Raw genomic sequence first — 25,367 nt, 5'->3', positions numbered from 1 at the left:
CTCACCAAGGCCAATGCATTGGCTGTCGGCCTTCAATTAACGACTGGGAGTAGAAGCGTTTGCAAAGAGTTGTCAGTGTTAACAGACAAGCACAGTGTTTGAAATAACCACCGAAATCAATGTATGATGTGCCATGAACATATCTGTTAGGACAATGTGGCAAAATCTGACATTAATGGGCTATGGAAGCACACGACCGATGCGAGTGCCTTTGCTAGCAGTGCGGCATCGCCTGCAGTGTCTCTCCTGGGCTTGTGATCATATCAGTGGGACCGTAAATGACTGGAAAACCATGGCCTGGCCGGATGAGTCCCGATTTCAGCTGGTATGAGCTGATGGTAGGGTTTGAGTGTGGCACAGATCACACGAAGCCATGGATTCAAGTTTTCAATGAGGCACTGTGCTAGCTGGTGGTGGCTTCATAATGGAGTGGGCTGTGTTCAAGTGGAATGGACCGGGTTCTCTGGTACAAGTGAACTGATCATTGGCTGGAAATTGTTATACTCGGCCACTTGGAGACCATTTGCAGCCACTCATGGACTTCATGTTCAAAACAATGATGGAATTTTTATGGATGACAATGTGCCATGTCAAAGGGTCACAACTGTTCACAATAGGTTTGAAGAAGATTCAGGAAAGTTTGAGAGAATGATTTGGCTGCCCACATCACCCAACATGAATCCCATTGAGTATTTATGGGACATAATCGATAGGTCAGCTCGTGCCCAAAACCCTGCATCGGGAATGCATTCACAGTTATGGACAGCTATATAGGCAGCATAGTTCAATAATTCTGCAGGGAACATCTGATGACTTGTTGAGTCCATGCCATATTAGTTCCTGCTCATAGCTAGGTAAAAGATGATCTGACAAGATAGTAGGAGTTATCCTACGACTTTTGTCACCTCAGTCTATTTATGGTGTATAACTGTCATATCAATTTATATGTTGGTTGTATTGATTATGTTGCAGTGCTTCTGGACAGTGAGAGGCGACAATCTCATCTTACATGATGAATCACTGGTTGTTTCATGATCTGGCACAAGTTGCTACCTAAGCGCATCCCTAAGGCCAAAGAGCAATGTAAAATCCTCCTACTGCTTTTCTATTATTGTGGAATGTAACGTAAGAGACAGAGATCGTAGGAAATCGATGAAGCTGTACATGCTAACCCAATAGGACTGTATTCTTTAGCACAATAAAATTGTTATTCTTGAGTTAGAGTTTAAATCAGATTATTATCAATTTTGTAAAGAAATTTCTTTATTGACTTTGGAAAAAATTAAAAGAAAAGGAAATAAAAAAGTAACGAAGGAGAGTTTGGCTGCAAGCTGTTGGCCAGCTAGTACATGAAGATGAAAGTGATTTACTTACTAGGCATTGATTGAATCTTAATAGTGGTAATTTTTAAGGAAGTGTGCATTCACACTGTCAGCATTTCAATTAAAATATGACCACTCCAACGTTATTTGGGAAGGATACAAAAGTTCATGCAGACTAACACAGCATTCTCAGTGAAAAAACTGAGTGTACAATAATATAAATTCCATCATCTACAAACAATGGCCATGAAAGTGAATACTTTTATCAAATTTCATATCACCGCCGTTACTTTGCATACCATACATTTTTCACATCACAGTTTTAGAAAATATCCATAGTTTCCATTTTCAGGTCTTCAGCATATCTGCCTTAGAATCTTTTTCCATTAGATTTCTTTCAAAGTTAACTTTCATTGATATCATTTTGTAGCTGACTGAACCATTTCTACTTAAGATCAACAATAATCTAGTTCTCCCATATGTGAGACTTCTTAATTACATTTCAGATTTTTCCCCTTCTTGTTATCTGGATGATTGCTTTTGCACAGAGGTCAGGGCAGAATAAGCTGCCTGTAAATCTTACATAGGAATGCTTCAGCTGTAATATAAAGCATCTGTGTCTACTGACAAAAATAGTTACAAAAAATTTCTTCTGCTTTGGTCCCTTTATTGTAAAATTCTTAAATTTTCTCTTTGCACAGAGTTTTAGTTTTATGGAGACAAAGCTGACAAAGTCTCTTATCAATGACTATAGACATACAGCTTGACTTAAGACAATAATAGATGAATGAATATGTATGTTTACACAACAATTAATACTGAGAGCAGACTCTTCCAACATGAGATGGCACAATGACAAATATACTCATCTCACACTAATCGGCCTAGTACCCTGATTTAGATTGCATGTACTTGTAAATCAGGCCAAAGACACTTTTTTCTCTACAGGACCATAACACCATAATATTTTCTGGAATATTCATTTGCTTTCCTTGTTCTCAAAGTGACTGAGCCCCCAATTTTATCTGCATTATCATACTATTTACCAGGTGTACCAGTATGAAATGAGCGTTTTTTTGTGAAAATGAAACACTAATTTTGAATTAAAAAGTAAAAACATTTTATTCAAAGCACTGACCATTGCTTTCTATACATTTTGACCACCTTTCTGGCAATTTGTGGACACCACGCCAATAGAAATGTTCGTCTTTTGTTGTAAACCAATCAGACACCCAATACTTCTTCGTAGGAATCGATGTGTTCCTCAGCCAATGTGTGTCCCATTGATGAAAACAAATGGTAGTCGGAAGGGGCCAAGTCTGGTGAATATGGCAGGTGGGGTAGCAGCTCCCAGCCAAGTGTTTTGATTGTATCCTGAACCAGTTTTGCTTTGTGTGCAGATGCATTGTCATTAAAAAAATTTCTTTGCCATGTCTTCTGGCCCATTCTGGTCTTTTTTCGATCAATGCATAGTTAAAATTGATCATTTGTTGTCTGTAGCGATTAGTATTCAGTTTCACTGGGTTTTAGAAGCTCATTATACACCACACCTTTTTGACCCGACCAAACACAGAGCATTGTCTTCTTGCCAAATCGATCTGGTTTTGCAGTCGATGTTGATAGTTGTCCCGGATTTACCATGATTTTTCCTGTTTAGGATTCTTAAAATAAATCCATTTTTCATCACCAGTAACAATTTGATGCAAAATTGATTTTCTTTCATGTCTTTGAAGCAAACTTTGACAAATAGTTTTTCGGTTTTCCATCTGTCTTTCATTCAATTCATGTGGCACCCATTTTCCACACTTTTGGATCTTTCCCATAGCTTTCAAACGGCCAGAAATAGTTTGTTGTGCAATATTTAGCATTGCTGCCATTTGCTTCTTACTTAAAGTATCGTCTTCATCCAATATTGCTTGCAATTCAGCGTCTTTGAACTTTTTTGGTGGTCTTCCACGTTCTTAATTTCTTACATCAAAATCATTATTTCTGATCGTTGAAACCATCTTTTGCATGTTGCATCTGATAAAGCATGATCATCATATGCCTCGACAAGCATTTGATGCGACTCTGCAGCACTTTTTTTCAAACGAAAACAAAAAATTAATGCTTTCCGCAAACCATCACTTTCTGGTACAAAATTCAACATTGTTAACACGATGAAAACATATGATGATGTTTGTTCCATGACTTGATGTATACTAAATATCTTTGACAGATGTCATACCAACTAAACAAAAAAAAATTAAGGCTCGTTCACAACAAATGTTCCCTACTGACACGTTTGTATCTTAATGCTCATTTCATACCAGTACACCTGGTATGACGTATTTTGAGTTGGTGTTTATTTGGCAAATTTTAGTAGCATTTTATGATCATCTCCTCTTAAAACTGTAAGTTCACACTCACTCTCTTGTGTTGCACACCTCACAACCAAAATAACAACAGTAACAGTATGTCTAAACTGTAATAAAACTGAAGTTTACTCACTTTCTACATGACAGATCTCTACGTCAGCATCAGCACGGAAAAGAAAATCCAGCCAGACCTCCTGGTCTGGAGACAGACGGTCATTGGGGCCTTTCACTTCCACTATCTTGCACTGCATCAAAAAGAAATACAATACGACATAAATATTACCAGTTATCAAGGAATGGCATTCTTTTCACATAGCCAATTCATTTTCAAAGAGACAGTTAATACAGAAATCTCAGAATGGTAAGAAATTACATCACACTTATTCATTAAGTATGAACTGAAGTTTCAGATTAATAATATCTGTTGATTTTGGGTACTTGGTGAAACTTTATTACATGGGAAAAAACACTTACTTGGCATTAGTTTCACTAATTACTTATTTTTGCAAAAATAAACAATTAGTAAAACAAATAGCAAATAAGTGTGATTATTAGTTAAATTAATTAATAATTAAAAATTAATAATTTTTTCACCTTATAAAATAACACACAGAAAATTTCTTATATTTACGAGAGAATTTGATTTGGATATACAACAATGAAACTAGTGTGCAAGTTTCGCTATTTGAGAAGCAAACTAACCGACAACAGCAAAAGTAAAGAGATATATGGGGAGGATCAGAAAGTAACGCACAATAACTTTTTTCTCCCCTAGTATTGCAGCTAGAATCTTGAAATTCAACAATGATATAGTTTGTGCTACAGAGGGTATTTTGTTTTCATGTGGAGCTCTGGCGAGAGAAGCCTGAACTACAAAACAAACATGGCACACATATAATCAACTTGTGATGAGCAGCGAATTGTAGTTCACTACTTGTGGGCCGGAGGATGTAAACCAAGGAAATTCACAGGGACATGCATGGAACGTATGGGGATGACTGGATCATATCAATGTCTCCAGGTGATGTGCATTCTTCAAAGAGGGCCATGTGAACCTTAGTGATTTGCTATGCTCTGGGCAGCTGGTAACAGCTTTAACTCCGCAGAATGTTGGAGCCACTGATGCAGCAATTTTGAATAACCGGCATGTGCAACTGCAAACCTTATCACAGCAGCTCGACATTTCCTATGGTACAGTGGACGATATTGTTCATAACACATTGAAATGTTGTAAATTTAGTGCTCACTGGATGCCTAAAAACCAGACAGACAACCACAAGGGCCAGCGAATGGTGACAGGCTTGGATCACTTAACACGCTATGTCACAGATGGTCACGACTTTCTGAAAGGAATCATCTCTGGTGATAAGTCGTGGGTGCACAACTGCAAACCCGAAACCAAGCAGGCCTCTGTGGAATGGAAACATGCTGGCTCCCCAGTAAAAAATAAAAATAAAAATATATATATTAAAAAAATTATATATTCAAAGTGACTCAACCTGCTAGGAAAATGCTCGTGACAGTGTTCTGCAATAGTCATGGTGTGTTACTGGTGGACTTGAAGAAGAAATGGTATCATTGTTAATGCTGCAGACTAGATTAAAACTTTGGTTAAGTTGCATCATGTCCTTTGTGTCAAACGCCACAATGTTAATGCTGTTGGTGTTAAATTTCTTCATGACAATGCTCATCCTCATGTTGCTGCTGCTGTTCACAAGAAAATCACCAAATTTGGGTGGGCGGTGCTCTAGCATCCATCTTACAATCCAGACAGACTTTCATCTGTTTGGTCCCATGAAGACATTCTTGGCTGGCTAACACTTTGCAACAGATGTGGTAGTGAAATCAGCAGTCCGCAGATGGCTATACTCCAACCAAATGGACATCTACAAACAGGGCATATTGAAACTGGTACCATAATAGGAGAAACCTGTCGAGAGAGTTGGTGACTATATTAAAAAGTAGGTAAAAGATGAAGGTTTATTTCTGATATTTTTTTGTTTTGTTACCTATTAAACTTTTTGGTTATACAATTATTGTGTGTTACTTTCCGATCTTCCCTCACAAAATGTAAACTGGCAATAACAAGAAAAGACTATGTGAAAAAGAGAAATACATTATTAGAGAATACAAATTTAGGTATTATAACAATTTTTCTGAAAGCATTTGCATGGAACCTGGCCTTAAGTGAAAATGGACTATGGCCAATAAACAGTAATGGCAAGAATAGAAACAAAGCCTTGAAGCAGTATTTTGTGAAAAAATGCCAAAGATTAGATGAGAAAATAGTAACTGATGATGAGGTATTAAACTGAATTGGAGAGAAAAGCACTTTATGGCACAACTTAGCTGAAAGAAAGGACATGGTGATAGGACACATCCTGAGGGATCATCGAACATTTAATTTTGTAATGGAGGAAGTTTTATAACATAAAAATTGTAGGGGAGACCAAGATTTGAGTACAGTAAGCAGACTGGATGTAGGTTGAACTAGTTACATAGATATGAAGACTTTCACACTATTATTCAATTGCATAATTGTTGTACAAGAAAAAGTTACAGTTATGCATATAAAAATGTAGTTTATGAGAACTGTAACACTGAAGCAACAAAGTAAAATGAATAAGTTTCACACTTGCAGTTCATAGTCCATGCCTTAGGAAGAGACATTGATGCACTCGAGAACGAAAACTGGGACCTATAATCAAAGCAAGAACGAAGTGAAGAGACGCAAGACAACAGAAATAAATCATCTAAGAAGAAGGAAGTGACGCACAAAGGTAGGACTTCAGCTGAAAAAAGGCCAACAAAATTTGCAAAAGCAGGTACATTTTTGGATAAAAACAGGTATGATGTTTTGCAATCAAGTATGTAAGAACTGTGCAAATGATCAAGAACTTTCAAAAATAAATGATTTGAAATGAACAATCATTTTGGAAAAAAAAGATAATCAGGGATCAACAAACTGCAAATCTATATAAAAATTCTTATAAACAAGGCCCTAAGCTAAATGACATCACTTACAGAGCTTATTTAAAATAAATAACACAAACTGACCCTGGCTAAAAAGCTTGCTTGTGAACATTGCAAAGAAGGTGCTCCCAGCAAATGTGAAGCTGTACAGGAAGTGTCAATCAAGAAAATTCCCAAAACTTAACACAAGATGCAGTAGGGGACTCAGAATAAGTAAATGATTCCTTCCTAACCTGTGAGTGATATGAAAAACAAAATCAAGAAAAATGGGACTTATGCATTAGAACTGCTTGGTGCCGAGCAACATAGGTGGGATGCCTTCCACTGGAATGTTGTCATCCCCAAGGAGATAATAAAAGCTGTGACAAGGTTCTCTAACTACAGAAGTACAAACTCTTATTGGTTCTCAGTTTATTTAACTAAAACAGAACAAACAATACATCTTATCTATCAACCTCATTCTTTAATTTTTAATAGGCCTACATATTTAGAATCTGATCCACATAAAACTGCTAAAGTGATGACAAGCTTTAAAAAAAACTACATAAGCTTCTGGCCCAAAACTATCACTCATGTACAATTTGCTAAGTAGCTATTTTGAAAAGCATAATTTCCTCTCTAACAGTCAGTTTGGATTCCAAGATGGGGAAAATATGAGGCCTGTTCAAAAAATCCCGGAACATTCGTAACTTCGCACCCATGGTGTGTTGGAACAAAATGTGGTTAGCATCCATGCACATGCCTGTGTTTAATGTGTAACTGCCAGGAAGTTCCATCATTGTATGCTTGTTACTTATTGTTTAGTGCTGTATTGAGTAGAGCACTGTGTCACACAATCTGTGAATTCTGAGATGGCAGATATAGAGGAACAATGTGTCTGCATTAAATTTTGCATGAAACTCAAGAAAAATCTTCACAGACACATACCAAATGATGCAGGAAGCCTACAGTGATGAGTGCTTAAGCCATACTTGGTGTTATGAATAGTTCACACCGTTAAAAATGGCCGTACGGAAGTTAAAGATGACGCTTGTTCAGGAATGCCCTTTGACATCTACTGACATATCAGGAACCTCAACAAAATGGTGCTTGCCAATTGAAGAGGAGGAGGAGGATATTAGTGTTTAACGTCCCGTCGACAACGAGGTCATTAGAGACGGAGCGCAAGCTCGGGTGAGGGAAGGATGGGGAAGGAAATCGGCCGTGCCCTTTCAAAGGAACCATCCCGGCATTTGCCTGAAGCGATTTAGGGAAATCACGGAAAACCTAAATCAGGATGGCCGGAGACGGGATTGAACCGTCGTCCTCCCGAATGCGAGTCCAGTGCTTGCCAATTGAAGACTGACTGTCCAAGACATTTCAGTTATCATGTCGTGAAATCCTGACACAGCATCTTGGAACCACCAAGTTCGTCCCATGGCTCACGAGTCTAGTCCACAAAGACCTTCGCCTTGAATTTTGTGAAGAGCTTTTGGACTGTTCAAATGGGAACAAGCTGTTCCTTCAGAGAATTGTAACTGGTGATGAGATGTGGGTCTACAGTTATGACATTGAGACCAAGGTTCAATCTTCACAATGCTTTTTAAACGATTGTCCAAGACCAAAAAAAGGTTGTTAGGTCAGCCATGCTAATAGTTTTCTTTGACTTTGAAGGATTAGTCCACCATGAATTTGTTACACAGATACAAAAACAGTTAATCAATTGTACTATCATGACGTGTTGCGAAGCATGCGAGAAAATGTGAAAAGGAAACAGCTTGAAACGTGGTGCATTACAATAATACACTCCTGTTGGTGCATGACTATTACACAAATAAACAAAATCACTGTGCTGTGTCATCCTCTGTGCTCTCCAAACCTGGCCCCAGACTCTTTTTTTAAATCCCAATATTGAAAACCTCATTGAAAGAACAAAGATTTGCAATGACAGACAAGATACAAGAAAATTCGCAGATGGCACTTCGTGTGATCCAGCAAGAGGCGGAAATGGTGTTGGAAGCAGTATATCAATTGTGGAGGAGATTATTTTGAAGGAAACCATGCACAATAAGCAAATGGTAACCGTAGAAAAACTTTGTGGCCAAAGTTCCAAAATTTGTTGACCAGACCTTGTACTACCACTGCTGTCACTGAAGTAGTTAACTGTATGCTACATGCATATGAAAATAAGGATCTAAGCTCTGTTGTACTGTGTGATCTCAGCAGTCTTTGACAGTATACTCCTTAACACTCTACTAGCAAAACAGGAATTTTACAGCATATACAACATAGCTTAAGTACTATTTAAGTAACAAGAGACAGTTCTTCTCAGTTAAAAACCGATGTTCTTCACTGAAGGAGGCCTGGACTGAGTGCCATACGGCTCAGTCCTTGGTCCATTTCTGTTCGTCATTACTACTAATAATTTATCTTATCCTGTAGGAACTAATTCAGTAGCATGCTATGAAGATGACAGGGCATTGCTGGATATGCAGCACATACACCACAGAATTGCAACAGGCAATACGAAAAAAATTAGAATTAGAAGTGAAGTGGGTTTCATCTAATGAACTTGTTGTGGTAATCGTGCTAAAACACATGAACTAATTCTGGGATTTTAGTCATCTAATGAACTCGTTGTGGTAATCCTGCTAAAACACATGAACTAATTCTGGGATTTTAGTCATGTCTGCAAGCATGGAAACTGAAAAACACAGCCACTAATGAGCATATTAAGGAGGCATCTTTTGGCGTGTTTCAGTCACACATTTCCTACAGCATACTGACATGGAGACATGTTAGTGAAGTTCTGCAAATTAAAAAAAAGTTATCACAATAATGAGCAAAGTGAAACCTAACGAGCACGAGCAATCCCTCTTTATCAAGCTCAAGATACTGACTGCTGTAAACCCATATATCTATGTGGCACTGCTTTATGTCACAAGCAAGTTACATGTGTTCAGTACTAAAGAGAATATACTACAGACAACTTCAATATACTGAGAAACAAAGACCACAAACACAAATACAGTAACATGTTTAAATCCTTTTAATAAGCTTCCAATACATGTTTGGTCCTTGCCCTGTGATATTCTCAGAATTAAGATTTATGATTGGTTACTAAAACACCTATTTTACAAGATAGCAGGACTATTTGAAATAAACTTTACTGGCACTAATTTTTATAATCTTTCTAAGATGATGATGATGATGATGATGTTTGGTTTGTGGGGCGCTCAACTGCGTGGTTATCAGCGCCCGTACAATTACCCAATCTTTGCTCAGTCCAATTTCGCCACTTTCCGGGATGATGATGAAATGATGAGGACAACACAAACACCCAGTCATCTCGAGGCAGGTGAAAATCCCTGACCCCGCCGGGAATCGAACCCGGGACCCCGTGCTCGGGAAGCGAGAACGCTACCGCGAGACCACGAGCGGCGGACATCTTTCTAAGAGAAGTAGAATTAAATTGTAAGAACTTCTCTTTAACAGTTCTTTATTAATTGCATATTTAATATACAGACCTATTCTGCTGAAAGAATAAAAAATTGAATTCAACAACAGACTAGGGACGAGAGTTGCAACAAAACTGTCTTTGGACTCTCACTGAATCCTCAGAGTTTAGCTGGGTTTAATAATATTTCTTTGATGAGAAATAATATTTCTTTGATGAGAAATAATATTTCTTTGATGAGAAATAATAGTCACATGCAATACATAAAAACAATACTTTTAGTAAGAATTTCCAACATGTGTTCATGTGCTTTGCAAAAATGCTGGATGAGGAGTACTTTGGGCAGCTGTACAAAACTGAAGAGAAAAATAATAAAATTATATAATCATCAAAATTACCAAATAATTTAACTATGGAGCTGTATTTGGTATAATGCTGATGTTCTGGCATAGCTGAGAGGCTTTTTTCAGCCATTATTGCTGTCAACAAATGAGTAGCAGAGTTTCGTAATAAAAATTTGTGAAGAGACATTTGAGCTGGGTTTTTGAAATATTACTCTAGAAAGGTACGCCAGATCACATACCATACTTTTATATGATCTGGGAAGACATGACGCATATGCAACCTGCAATCTGGAGTAGCCTGAAAAATGCAACTCGACAAGCTGGTACTGTAATTGAGGCAGTGGACTCTTATATGTGACGACCAGTATTCAAAGACCACAGCTGATTATCTCCTCCATCCATATGCAACTGAGCTGTTACTATGTTCTGGAAAGTTTCAGTTTTACAAATCTGTGATTACACATGATTACACCAGCAATTGGCTACAAAATTGAGTATTTGTAGTTTAACTGTGTGACTTATTTGATTATCATCAATTAAACTTACATACAATGTGTTTATGAAGACGGTAATTATAAGAATCTCTCCAGGGAACACCACCTTATTGTAACACTGACTGTGCAGGCAGTGAGGTTTGCATGTTCTTGTGAAGCTGAGGGCTATACCAGCTGTAGTACAGCTGCTGGCAGGGTCTCACTTGTCAGAACATCTCAATGGATGAACAAGGCCACATTTCTTCCCACATTCAGTCCCACTGTCCTTCCCCAATTCCCTGGGTATGCAACCCAAGGTATGATCAATCCCTGCAGTGAGGTACATGGCACATGGGAAGGTGCATCTTGAACAGAGCCTCAGGGATACCAGGTGACCTCCCTGAGTGATTAAAATCACACCGTGAGTGGCTTCAATGGTGCTGGCCTGATATATCACCAGTTCTCGTGGACCAAACTGGAAAACACAGAAAACAATACAAAAACTGAAGGATCTGATGAAGCCTCAAATACATAAGCATCAGAGTTGGAACTGGTAGAAGCCATTTTTGCAACTGGATCAGGCGATAGACCAGTTCAAGAAGTGGAAAACATCACTGAGAAGTTGAAGCAGGCCAAGTACAGATTCTTGTTTGGGGCTCAGAGGAGAGAACTTACCAGCAAAAAGGAAGGATTGAATGGCTTCCAATATATAAATGGAGGGAATGAAAAGATCACAAACCTAAGACCTTGTGAAGTCCTCTGACTTTGTAGAGCAGTTTATTTTTTCTAGCTTTTACTTTGTTGTGATGCTGCAGCTAGCAGAAGTAATTCACTTCCTTAAGCAGCACCACAAGACAACAGTACTGAGTGAGACACTGGTTCCTATGCAGGCATTGGTAATGGATGGACCACATGGAGTAGTAGTAAATCATTAGAGTCAGAAGAAGTAGGAGGCATGAGGATGAGTCTTGCTTGGTGATCAGTACATGGGTGAACCACATACATTCATGCACAAAACTCATAATTATCTTCATTAAATAGTTGTGAAAGTCCATGCTTTTGCCACAGCAAATACTAGGAGGAGCCTACATGTCATCAGAGCTTTAATGTGACAATATCACTATGCAGCAAACCAGTTAACAAATGAACATTGTTAAGCTACTGATGATATACAAATAGCTATCAAGTTTCAATGAGTATACAATTCAAAGACAGGGAACAAGACAATCCAATCTTGTAAAAGCCAAGGCAAGAAATAGAGAAACAGACCTGTAGTACTGCAGTCTAGTTATTTAAGATTGTTGTTATCCAACAGGGATATCCGCTGATTGACATCACCTTGCAGCAGCAGAAGGAGCTAGTTCAACTGGCTTTCTTGGAAAGAGGGGGCACAAGTCTAGGTCCTAAATTCAGGAGGGCCTATCTGGACAAAGGTACTCTGTGTTTGTGAGAGGATGGAAACAGATGGAGCCTAGATATCCCCTTTGGAGGAACTGCTGGTCAAGACAGCAGCTGAACTCTTCAAGAATGCAAAGATATCAATTTGGCTGCCAAACGTTCTTAAGGCTGTTTCTCCAAAGATCTTACAGAACCAAATGCGCTTGAGAGTAATCAACCACAAGGTTGTATCTGATGGTCAATTTCTCGTGGTGGAAGTCAGTAAGGAATCACAAGGACAATGTGACAGTAGCATCTGAAACTGCATTTAGGGTTCTCACAGGTTACTGTCAGAGTAATGAAGGACTTCGGAAGAGACCATGGAAGCAAGTTGGTAACACATTATGGGACAACTGCAGCCTTGATTCATCTTCTGGCAAGACAAAGTGGATATGGTCTCAATTCAGGAACCATATTTATGTAAAGGAGGCTGTATCAGGTCTTGGAGGAACTGGAGGTAAATTTACTTAATATATAATAGAGGGAAACATTCCATGTGGGAAAAATATATCTAAAAACAAAGATGATGTAACTTACCAAACGAAAGCGTTGGTATGTTGATAGACACACAAACAAACACAAACACAAACACAAAATTCAAGCTTTCTCAACCCACGGTTGCTTCATCAGGAAAGAGGGAAGGAGAGGGAAAGACGAAAGGATGTGGGTTTTAAGGGAGAGTGTAAGGAGTCATTCCAATCCCGGGAGCGGAAAGACTTACCTTAGGGGGAAAAAAGGACAGGTATACACTCGCGCACACACACACATATCCATCCGCACATATACAGACAGAAGCAGACATGTCATGTCTCTTAAACCTTCTTGAAAAACCTTAATCCTACTCCCAACATCGCCACAGCTGAAGCCCAGGCTATCCGTGATCTGAAGGCTGACCGATCCATCGTCATTCTTCCGGTGGACAAGGGTTCCACGACTGTGGTACTTGCTCGTCGGGAGTATGTGGCTGAGGGACTGTGTCAGCTTTCAGACAACACTACATACAAAGTTTGCCAAGGTAATCCCATTCCTGATGTCCAGGCGGAGCTTCAAGAAATCCTCAGAACCTTAAGCCCCCTACAAAACCTTTCACCTGACTCCATCGACCTCCTGACCCCACTGACACCCCGAACCCCTACCTTCTACCTACTTCCTAAAATTCACAAACCCAATCATCCCAGCCGCCTCATTGTAGCTGGTTACCAAGCCCCCACAGAACGTATCTCTGCCTACATAGATCAACACCTTCAACCCATTACATGCAGTCTCCCATCCTTCATCAAAGACACCAACCACTTTCTCAAACGCCTGGAATCCTTACCCAATCTGTTACCCCCAGAAACTATCCTTGAAACCACTGATGCCACTTCCTTGTACACAAATATTCCGCACGTCCAGGGCCTCGCTGTGATGGAGCACTTGCTTTCACGCCAATCACCTGCCACCCTACCTAAAACCTCTTTCCTCATTACCTTAGCCAGCTTCATCCTGACTCACAACTTCTTCACTTTCAAAGGCCAGACATACCAACAATTAAAGAGAACAGCCATGGGTACCAGGATGGCCCCCTCGTATGCCTACCTATTTATGGCCGGAATTACACTATCAAATTTCTTTGTCAAAGATTTGATCAAAGATGTGATCCAATATTCCGTCCAATATATTTGACAAAGATCTTTGACGTAGCGCTAGAGGGGGTATTACACTGTCATCAAATTTTTCGTCAAAGTTCAAGATGGCTGACAACAACTTGTTATTAACCGCAGCAGTTCTACGTACTCCAATTGCATTGTGTGCACATGCGGAAAAGAAGTGGGGGAAAAAATGGAACCATACATATGAGGTTGACAGTCTTAAAAGTCCTGGGATTACAACTTGATAATAAATTCAGTTGGGAGGAGCACACCACAGAACTGCAGAAAGGCCTTAACAAATCTGTATTTGCAATTCGAATGTTAGCAGACATAGGCAACATAAAAATGAAAAAGCTTGCATACTTTCATTCCATAATGTCATATGGGATAATATTTTGGGGTAAATCAGGAAGTCAAACAAGTTTTCAAGGTCCAAAAGCGTGTAATACGTATTATTTGTGGAGTAAATTCACGGGCCTCCTGCAGAAACCTCTTCAAAGAACTGGGTATACTAACTACTGCCCCTCAGTATATTTACTTCTTAATGAAATTTGTCGTAAATAATATATCTCTTTTTCCAACAAACAACTCAGTTCATACATACAATACCAGAACAAAAATGATCTGCACAAGGACTTAAAAGCACTTACTTTAGTTCAAAAAGGGGTCCACTACTCAGGAACACTCATCTTCAATAATTTGCCAGGAAACATAAAAAATTTAGTTAGAAATAAAGATCAGTTTAAAAGGAGCCTGAAAGACTTACTACTGGCTAACTCCTTCTACTCCATTGGCGAAATTTTTAATAGAAACAAATGATGTATTTATTCATACTATTAGTATTGTTATTTCAGCTTTAAAAAAATCGACATGTTCCACATCCACGAGGCTCTCCTCAGCATGGATCTATGGAACGAAAAAGTAATCTAATCTGGGCGAAGCCGTGGGTTTTACGACGACACGATAAAAGCATTCAACAAAACTTGTTACGTGAGCTTACAGTGGAAGACGTCAAGTCGTACATCAATTACTTAAGAATGGATGAGCATACCTTTCCATAAGTGCTCAATGAAGTGTATCCTCATATCACAAAGCACAATATTCACTTAAGAACTGCTATGTCTTCAAAATACAGGCTCACTATAACACTCCGATTCCTTGCTACAGGAGAGGGTTATGTTAGGTTAGGTTAGGTCTCCAATCTTCATAATCTATTTTTGTATTCAGGGTGCCTCACGTTGTAAAGCGCCTCATCAGCTTCAGACATCTCTATTAATTTTGTAGTTGTCGGCACACACCAATTGTATTTACCGGCAATGGTTATAAAAACACTACAGACGACAGTACGCTGCAGCGATGCTAGCGCTCCATGTGGTAACATGTCACATTGCAGTGAACAGAAGACAAGCGGTTTCTTTGATCAAATATACAGCGAGGCCCTAGATTTGATCAAATATTGGACGACATTTGACAAAGTCCCTATTACACTATCAAATATCTTTGACAAAGATATTGGACAAAGATATTGGACAAAGAAATTTGATAGTGTAATACCGGCCTATGGGTCGCTTAGAGGAAGCCTTCTTGGTTACCCAGGTTTGCCAAAAAGTTTGGTACAGATTCATTGATGACATCTTCATGACCTGGACTCACAGTCAAGAAGAACTCCAGAATTTCTTCTCCAACCTCAACTCCTTTGGTTCCAACAGATTCACCTGGTCCTACTCCAAATCCCATGCCACTTTCCTTGACATTGACCTCCATCTGTCCAATGGCCAGCTTCACACATCTGTCCACATCAAACCCACCAACAAGCAACAGTACCTCCATTATGACTGCTGCCACCCATTCCATATCAAACGGTCCCTTCCCTACAGCCTAGGTCTTCGTGGCAAACGAATCTGCTCCAGTCCTGAATACCTGAACCATTACACCAACAACCTGAAAACAGCTTTTGCGTCCCGCAACTACCCTCCCGACTTGGTACAGCAGCAAATAACCAGAGCCACTTCCTCATCCCCTCAAACCCAGAACCTCCCACAGAAGAACCCCAAAAGTGCCCCACTTGTGACAGTACACTTTCCAGGGCGGGATCAGACTCTGAATGTGGTTCTCCAGCAGGGATACGACTTCCTCAAATCCTGCCCTGAAATGAGATCCATCCCTCATGAAATCCTCCCTATTCCACCAAGAGTGTCTCTCTGCCGTCCACCTAACCTTCGTAACCTCTTGGTTCATCCCTATGAAATCCCCAAACCACCTCCCCTACCCTCTGGCTCCTACCCTTGTAACCGCCCCTGGTGTAAAACCAGTCCCATGCACCCTCCCACCACCACCTACTCCAGTCCTGTAACCTGGAAGGTGTACACGATCAAAGGCAGAGCCACGTGTCAAAGCACCCACGTGATTTACCAGCTGACCTGCCTACACTGCGAAGCTTTCTATGTGGGAATGACCAGCATGAACGGACACAGGCAGACAGTGTTTGTTGGTAATGAGGATCACCCTGTGGCTAAACATGCCTTGGTGCACGGCCAGCACATCTTGGCACAGTGTTACACTGTCCAGGTTACCTGGATACTTCCCTCTAACACCAAACTATCAGAACTTCGGAGATGAGAACTTGCTCTTCAATATATCCTCTCTTCCCGTTACCCACCAGGCCTCAACCTCCGCTAATTTCAAGTTGCCGCCGCTCATACCTCACCTGTCATTCAACATCTTTGCCTCTGTACTTCCGCCTCGACTGACATCTCTTTGCCTTTACATATGTCTGCTTGTGTCTGTATATGTGCGGATGGATATGTGTGTGCGTGCGCTAGTGTATACCTGTCCCTTTCTCCCCCTAAGGTAAGTCTTTCCGCTCCCGGGATTAGAATGACTCCTTAGCCTCTCCCTTAAAACCCATATCCTTTCGTCTTTCCCTCTCCTTCCCTCTTTCCTGATGAAGCAACAGTTGTTTGCGAAAGCTTGAATTGTGTGTGTGTGTGTGTGTGTGTGTGTGTGTGTGTGTGTTGTGTTAGTGTGTCTATCAACATACCAACGCTTTCGTTTGGTAAGTTACATCATCTTCGTTTTTAGATATATTTTTCCCACATGGTATGTTTCCCTCTATTATATATATATCTAAAAACAAAGATGACGTAACGTACCAAACAAAAGCGTTGGTATGTTGATAGACACACAAACAAACACAAACACACACACAAAATTCAAGCTTTCGCAACCCACGGTTGCTTTATCAGGAAAGAGGGAAGGAGAGGGAAAGACGGAAGGATGTGGGTTTTAAGGGAGACAGCACTCCACCTTCCAAGGGAGTGAAGAGACAATAGACAGCTACTCACAGGTGAATCAACAACTGTTGGTTGTGGTGCCAACACCCACAACCTGGAGTGGGGAAGCAGTGGCACGAACAGCAGAGGTGAGTACATACTTGAATGGCAATTGAAGAGCAATAAAGATTTTGAATAGGGTCAGGGAACATACTTTCAGGAACAGAAGATGAAAAGAAGTACTTGAGACAACTTTTGGGTTCATCTTAATAGGTAGTTGCACCAAAAAAAGGGATGTTGTGACAGTGCCATCTTTAACTGACCACATGTAAAGTTGAAATGGATGTTCAACAGACCATGGCATATAGGAATCCTAGGAAAACAGACTGGGTCCCATATAGGAGGGACCTAAACATGGGTTTATCTGAAGTGAAAACTTTGACAAGATATCCAGTAGATGTAGAGGATATAGCAGATGAAGTGACATCTGCCATTATGATCTCATACTTAGAAAACTGCCTGATCCCCAAGAAGTGCACAACAGGAATGTACCATGATAGAACAATAATCTGAAATTGCAAAGGAAGTAGGTAAGGAGACAACTCTTCAATAAGAAAAGGACAATGGACAAAATATCAGGAAATGCTTGGCAAATAGAACCTTATTATTAAGCAAGAGAAACTTTCATCCGAGAAGGTATTCTGCTACTAGGACCAGACTTCATAAAATCCTCACAAGAACACCGAAAAATACAGAAGGCACTCTACTAAGCAAGAAAGGAAGGTGCATGGTACATATACAAAAGCACATGAGATGCTAGATGTGCTCCTCAAGACTCACTTCCCTCAATGCACTCTGGCAGATAACACAGACCAAGATTCAGTCCCTTGAGGTACTGGTTTACAGGAAACCAAAACAACAAATGGGAATCTACCACAGAATGTGCTGATTTCAAATAAATCCAGTGGACATTGGAAACATTTCAACCATTCAAGTCACTTAGTACAGACAGAATCTTTCTGGCTCTGCTGCAACAAGGAGACAGATTAATCCCATGCAGACTGTTCAAAGTCAACCTACCAGCTGGAGCCATTCCTAGTGCTTGGAGGACTGTGAAGGTTGTTTTCATTTATAAGCCAGGAAGAGATGATCAAGGCTGTGGATATGAGACCAAACAGTCTGTCCTCTTTTCTCTTTAAGACATTAGAACAATTGATTAATGTGCACATTATGGAAAAGAAGGTTAACTGAGGTTTCTATACAGGAAAACCAACACACTTATCAACCAGGCAAATCATGTGAAACAGTACTTCACTTGTTGGGAAGATGGAAAAAGTTCTACATCATCAGGAAATTGCTCTCTGCCTCTTCCTGAATGTTGAGGGGGCTTTCAGCAATATGACCTTCAAATCCATGATTAGAGCTGTAGAACATGGCATGGATTAACACCATGCTGAGCAGATGAAAGGTAGAAGCCACCAAAATGAAAGAGAAAATGGTGATCATCACCACTGAAGGATGTCCGCAAGGAGAGGTTTTTATCCCACTATTGTGGAACCTAGTGGTGAATGAACTCATTGAATAGTTAAATACTAGAGGCTACTTTTGCCAAGGATATCAGATGATTTACTCTCAGTAATACTCAGCAAATTTGCAAGTAGTCAGAACAATGGCACAATGCCCTCTGAACATTATAAAACCAGTGCAGGAAATAGGATCTAAGGGACAGTTCCAGGAAAACTGTTTTACTACTGTTCATGAGGAAGAATATACTGGAATCTTATGTTCTTCGATGAAACTCTACCAGCAGAAAGGGTAGTGAAGTACCTAGGAGTAGTCCTGTATATGAAACTATCATGGACCCCTCATATGGAGAACATATGCTCCAAGGCGAAAGGTGCTCTTATGTGCACTAGAAAGCCTTGTGGTCAAAACTATAATCTAAGACCCAGGAGTATATACTGTAATAAGACCTGTGATAATTTATGGGGCTATAGTGTGGTGGAATAAAGTAGAACAAAAAGTGGTTGCTCAGAGGCTCAGGAAGGTGCAGAGACTGCCCTGCTTAGCCATAGCAGGCGAAATTAGCAGCACACAATCTGCTGGGATGGAGATCATGCTTGACATTCCCCATTATAGCTTTGGCTTACAATGGAGGCAGCAGTAAAGGCATACAGGTCAAAAACAGGAAATAACTGGGAATCTTTGGGATAGCCAGAACTCCACACCAATATAATTAATGTGGTAAATATAGGAATGGTCAGGTATATACTGGCTGATCATACAATAACTTCCAGCTGCTTCAATAAACCTTTCAAGGTAACAATTGGAGGTAGGGAGCAGTGAAAAAATTAACCATGATTCTGTTCAAGAGACAGTCTGGTTTACTGATGGGTCAAAATCAGATGAAGGTGGGGAAGGGGTACATGGGGTACGGCTTACACAAGACACAGCAATCTCTCTTGGGAAGCTGGCCATGGCAGTCCAAGAGGAGATATTTGCTATCACTGTGTGCACAGAGGAGAATCTGTGTAGGTGCTGGAAGTATTGTGGCATCTACATTCATTCACGCAGCCAAGTAGCTCTGAAATCTCCATGAACCCATGCAATGAGATCAAAGATCGCTGCAAAATGCAATGAAGCCCTTGTGAGGATAGGGGAAAGTAACAGGGTAAACCTGCAGTGGATCCCAAGTCACTCAGAAATTAGTGGCAATGAAAAAGCTGATGGGCCAGACAGGACAGGAGTAACGACTCCTTTTGATTGACTGGAACCTGTTCTAACCATCACTAAGGCGGTGGTAAAATCAAAACTCCATAGCTGGATCAGTAGGCAGCATGCAGAATATTGGACTAAGGTCCAAAAACAATGTTAGGACTGACGAATGAATATGGGTACTTTAAAAAACACCTGTAGATAATGGGTATAGAGAAGGAAGTTCCTAAGTGTAAACAATGTGGTGAGGGGACCGAAACTGCATCATACTTAATCTTCCAATGCAAAGCATTTGAGGCCACAAGACACAAAATATTCGTGTCACTAATCCCTGTGTCTGATAAAGAATTAGAAAAGGGTCTCCTACCACTCTTTAAGAATAACGGCTAGCTTTGCTAGAATCATAGGGAGAAAAACTGCACAATAAACTCAGTTTTGATGTGGGTGATTGCAGGCTAAGGCCACGGTTGTTTTGTCTCCCTACGCACACCAAAAATCAAAATTATAAGAATGAAAATTGAAGAATATTAGTTCTCCTCATATAATTCTACATTTAAATCTATACTCCTGCAAGCCAACCTACGGTGGGTGGTGGAGAGAATTTCATATACCACTGTCATTTTACCCCTTTCCTGCTTCAATCACAGTGGTGCAAGGGAAGAATGACTGTTGGTTCAAGTTAAGAAGTCATAAACTGTTGGATACTTCCGTGTGGTATTCTGCAACAATACCGTAAAACATAAAAATATTATTAATGGATTTATGGATTTCTGTGGGTCATGCTTAACTCACTTAATTGTATTTTTCTTCATTGCATAAACAATTGGGGGGGGGGGGGTGTAGTATCAACTGACCATTTCATTCAAGCTTACCTTTCCAGAAGCTGGCATCCACAGAACAAGATCAGGGAAGCCTCGGCGACAGCTATGAAAGTTTTTCACTAGTCGTTCACATACAACTGCCAGCAGTTGTCCTCCCATGCATCTCACAAGTCCCTGTAATAGTTAATCAATGGATCAAATTACATACTGTACAGTCTTCTAGCAGAGGTTAATTGTTAGTGTACTGTGAGGTAGCAATGGTACTCCTGTTAGCTATTGCAAACATACATTGTTTATATCATCACCTCCATAAATAGCTTACTATGCAGTTATTTTAAATGCACGCAAGTCTGAACTGAAGAAAGTAAAAGGAAGTCTTACTGAGATCTGCAGCCTGAACTTTGCAACAATATTGACAGTGATCAGGTGACAAGAAAGTTAAGTAAACTCAAGTTATATCAGCCAAAACTAAAAAGCAACAGGTATCTCTTACTCATTTTAAACACGTCAAAAAATTTGAGATTCTTACTTCAAGCCTTGCTCACAAAATTTTCTTTAATCATGAGCCGCAGAAAAAAGAAGAGGGAAGGAGGCATTAATCTGAGTAGATCATGTGACTCCAAGCAAGTTAGATCAGTATTTAAGAAACTGGGCTCATTCAGTGAGAGTAGTTTACCGTATTTACTCGAATCTAAGCCGCACTTTTTTTCCTGTTTTTGTAAGCCAAAAAACCGCCTGCGGCTTAGAATCGAGTGCAAAGCAAGCGGAAGTTCTGAAAAATGTTAGTAGGTGCCGCCACAACTAACTTCTGCCGTCCAATATATGTAGCATGCTTTGTAGACACAAAGATAAATACTGGCGCCAAAACCTCTGCGTCAATAAATAAATTTTAAAAAAAGGTGGAAGACGAGCCTTTTTTCTCCGTCCCGAGTTTCGACCATTTTCATACATTATCCAACGAAGTAAATACAAATTCCGTATTGTTCATCTTCGAATGTAGCAGAATTTCAATGTACTACGAAAATACGACTGGCAAGACTGGGATATTTGTCAATTTGGCCAACTCTACATTCTGAATTTTTTCCTACCTGTGAGAAGAGATGGTTGCTAATAGGAACCTGATGAAATGTGAATCACATGCACTGTTCTCTTTACCATAAGAATAATACGAATATAAACATTTTGCCATGTATTCTTTCGTGTTTGTGCTATCTCATTTAAATCCTGTCTGCCTAATAAACTACGAAACTAGAGCGAGACAACAGCAAACGCGGAAGAATATACGTATCGTGTCATGTTTATATTCGTATTATTTTTATTCCTAATAGTGATACAGTCAGAAATGAAGCACGGCAACTGACTAGATTTTTAAATCTAAGATGACTAATTTCTGTGCAGAATTTGATGAACTAAAGAAGCGGCTGCAAAGATTTTCAAACGGAGAAAAATTTTCGCCTAACTCTCGTTCAGAACATGTTCTATCATACGCAGTCTATATTTGGTTCTTGTTGATCATTATCAAAGAAAGCAGCAGTGTAAGTAACAACAAATAGCAGTCTCTTGCCATTGTTTCGCCAATGAGATGATTCCTCTCTCTCTCTTTTTTTTTTAATTGTAAGCGGCGGTAGCGCGCACAAAAGCAAGCCATGCCGCGAGTGGCAACAGGCCGTAAACACGCACTATCAGAATGCGACAAACACTGCATGACACAGTACAGTAATGCATTTTCAGCTTACAGTGGCGTAAACACCTATAACAAATAAAACGGCACTTTTCAGATCAAAGCAAAATAAGCAATCGATTAAAACCAGACGAAGCACGTGAAAAAGGAAGGGTACCCGTATAAATACTGACGGAGCGCCTGACGCATAGCAATGGCTACCTGGTAAAGCTTAACTGCTAAGCTTACGACTCGAACCAAACTACTGTAACTGTATCTTCATTCATTCGACCTAAATTGCGTCTCATATTACAATGGACCAACTTTGTTTCGATTTGAAGGTGCGGCCTAAAACTTTTCTCTCCCCTTGAATTTCGAGTCTCAAATTTCAGGTGCCGCTTAGATTCGGGAAATTTTTTTTCCTTTATTTCGAGTCTCATTTTTCAGGTGTGGCTTAGATTCGAGTGCGGCTTAGATTCGAGTAAATACGGTAAATATTCATTTGGTTACCCAGATTTAGAGCTCTGTATACCAATTCACATACATACTGGAACTGTCTCTTCAACAAAGCCATAGTTGATTTTTCTATCCTAATCTTTCCAATGCGTTTAGTGTTCTACCTGTAACGACATTGCCATCGAACAGGATTTTATACTTTGGTTCCAACTCTTATGTGTTGCTGCATTATTTCCTCTCTCTTTGTATGTTATGGAAATTTGAAAATACTGAACAGGAGAGGAGAGAAAGACATTTGCCATGTTGTCTTCCATACTCTCACACTAGTAACTGCATTAAATTTTGTAGTGGACTCATTAAAGCAGATTATATTTTATCATATCCATATATTATGTTATGAATCAATATATTGTTTCTGGATATGTGTGAAAGAAGGTGTAGAGTAGGAGGAGAGGGGGCATGTAAGACAGCTTGCAAGCTATTCTGATTCAATAATCCATAGGTTTAGGATTACTCCATACAAGTACTAATAAGCTGGTACTGCAAATTGCTATACTGTTCACCTGTTGTTGTTGTGGTCTTCAGTCCTGAGACTGGTTTGATGCAGCTCTCCATTCTACTCTATCCTGTGCAAGCTTCTTCATCTCCCAGTACCTACTGCAACCTACATCCTTCTGAATCTGCTTAGTGTATTCATCTCTTGGTCTCCCCCTACGATTTTTACCCTCCACGCTGCCCTCCAATACTAAATTGGTGATCCCTTGATGCCTCAGAACATGTCCTACCAACCGATCCCTTCTTCTGGTCAAGTTGTGCCACAAACTTCTCTTCTCCCCAATCCTATTCAATACTTCCTCATTAGTTATGTGATCTACCCATCTAATCTTCAGCATTCTTCTGTAGCACCACATTTCGAAAGCTTCTATTCTCTTCTTGTCCAAACTATTTACCCTCCATGTTTCACTTCCATACATGGCTACACTCCATACAAATACTTTCAGAAATGACTTCCTGACACTTAAATCTATACTTGATGTTAACAAATTTCTCTTCTTCAGAAACGCTTTCCTTGCCATTGTCAGTCTACATTTTATATGCTCTCTACTTCGACCATCATCAGTTATTTTGCTCCCCAAATAGCAAAACTCCTTTACTACTTTAAGTGTCTCATTTCCTAATCTAATACCCTCAACATCACCCGACTCAATTCGACTACATTCCATTATCCTCGTTTTGCTTTTGTTGATGTTCATCTTATATCCCCCCTTCAAGACACCATCCATTCCATTCAACTGCTCTTCCAAGTCCTTTGCTGTCTCTGACAGAATTACAATGTCATCGGCGAACCTCAAAGTTTTTATTTCTTCTCCATGAATTTTAATACCTACTCCGAATTTTTCTTTTGTTTCCTTCACTGCTTGCTCAATATACAGATTGAATAACATCGGGGAGAGGCTACAACCCTGTCTCACTCCCTTCCCAACCACTGCTTCCCTTTCATGTCCCTCGACTCTTATAACTGCCACCTGGTTTCTGTACAAATTGTAAATAGCCTTTCGCTCCCTGTATTTTACCCCTGCCACCTTTAGAATTTGAAAGAGAGTATTCCAGTCAACATTGTCAAAAGCTTTCTCTAAGTCTACAAATTCTAGAAATGTAGGTTTGCCTTTCCTTAATCTTTCTTCTAAGATAAGTCGTAAGGTCAGTATTGCCTCACATGTTCGAGTATTTCTATGGAATCCAAACTGATCTTCCCCGAGGTCGGCTTCTACTAGTTTTTCCATTCGTCTGTAAAGAATTCGTGTTAGTATTTTGCAGCTGTGGCTTATTAAACTGATTGTTTGGTAATTTTCACATCTGTCAGCACCTGCTTTCTTTGGGATTGGAATTATTATATTCTTCTTGAAGTCTGAGGGTATTGCGCCTGTTTCATACATCTTGCTCACCAGATGGTAGAGTTTTGTCAGGACTGGCTCTCCCAAGGCCATCAGTAGTTCCAATGGAATGTTATCTACTCCGGGGGCCTTGTTTCGACTCAGGTCTTTCAGTGCTCTGTCAAACTCTTCACGCATTATCGTATCTCCCATTTCATCTTGATCTACATCCTCTTCCATTTCCATAATATTGTCCTCAAGTATATTGCCCTTGTATAGGCCCTCTATATACTCCTTCCACCTTTCTGCTTTCCCTTCTTTGCCTAGAACTGGGTTTCCAGCTGAGCTCTTGATATTCATACAAGTGGCTCTCTTTTCTCCAAAGGTCTCTTTAATTTTCCTGTAGGCAGTATCTATCTTACCCCTAGTGAGATAAGCCTCTACATCCTTACATTTGTCCTCTAGCCATCCCTGCTTAGCCATTTTGCACTTCTTGTCAATCTCATTTTTGAGACGTTTGTATTCCTTTTTGCCTGCTTCATTTACTGCATTTTTATATTTTCTCCTTTCATCAATTAAATTCAATATTTCTTCTG

The 25,367-nt window shown here is 39.8% G+C and overlaps 1 protein-coding gene across 1 annotated transcript in view; it reads right to left on the bottom strand.

The window, feature by feature from the left end:
* Positions 1-25,367, bottom strand: part of LOC126088556 (fanconi-associated nuclease 1-like) — a 173,873-nt gene that overhangs the window by 2,842 nt on the left and 145,664 nt on the right. Inside the window, exons 13-14 of the mRNA XM_049906741.1 lie at positions 20,833-20,955; positions 3,813-3,924 (exon numbers count right to left, since the gene is read on the bottom strand). Coding sequence (XP_049762698.1) covers positions 3,813-3,924; positions 20,833-20,955 — 235 coding nt within the window. The remainder of the gene's footprint in view (positions 1-3,812; positions 3,925-20,832; positions 20,956-25,367) is intronic.

This window comes from Schistocerca cancellata, chromosome 6, assembly GCF_023864275.1.
Source record: "Schistocerca cancellata isolate TAMUIC-IGC-003103 chromosome 6, iqSchCanc2.1, whole genome shotgun sequence".
In the NCBI taxonomy this organism is placed as follows: Eukaryota; Metazoa; Arthropoda; class Insecta; order Orthoptera; family Acrididae; genus Schistocerca; species Schistocerca cancellata.
Note: the sequence above shows the minus strand (reverse complement) of the source record. Positions and strands in the feature narration are given on the sequence as shown.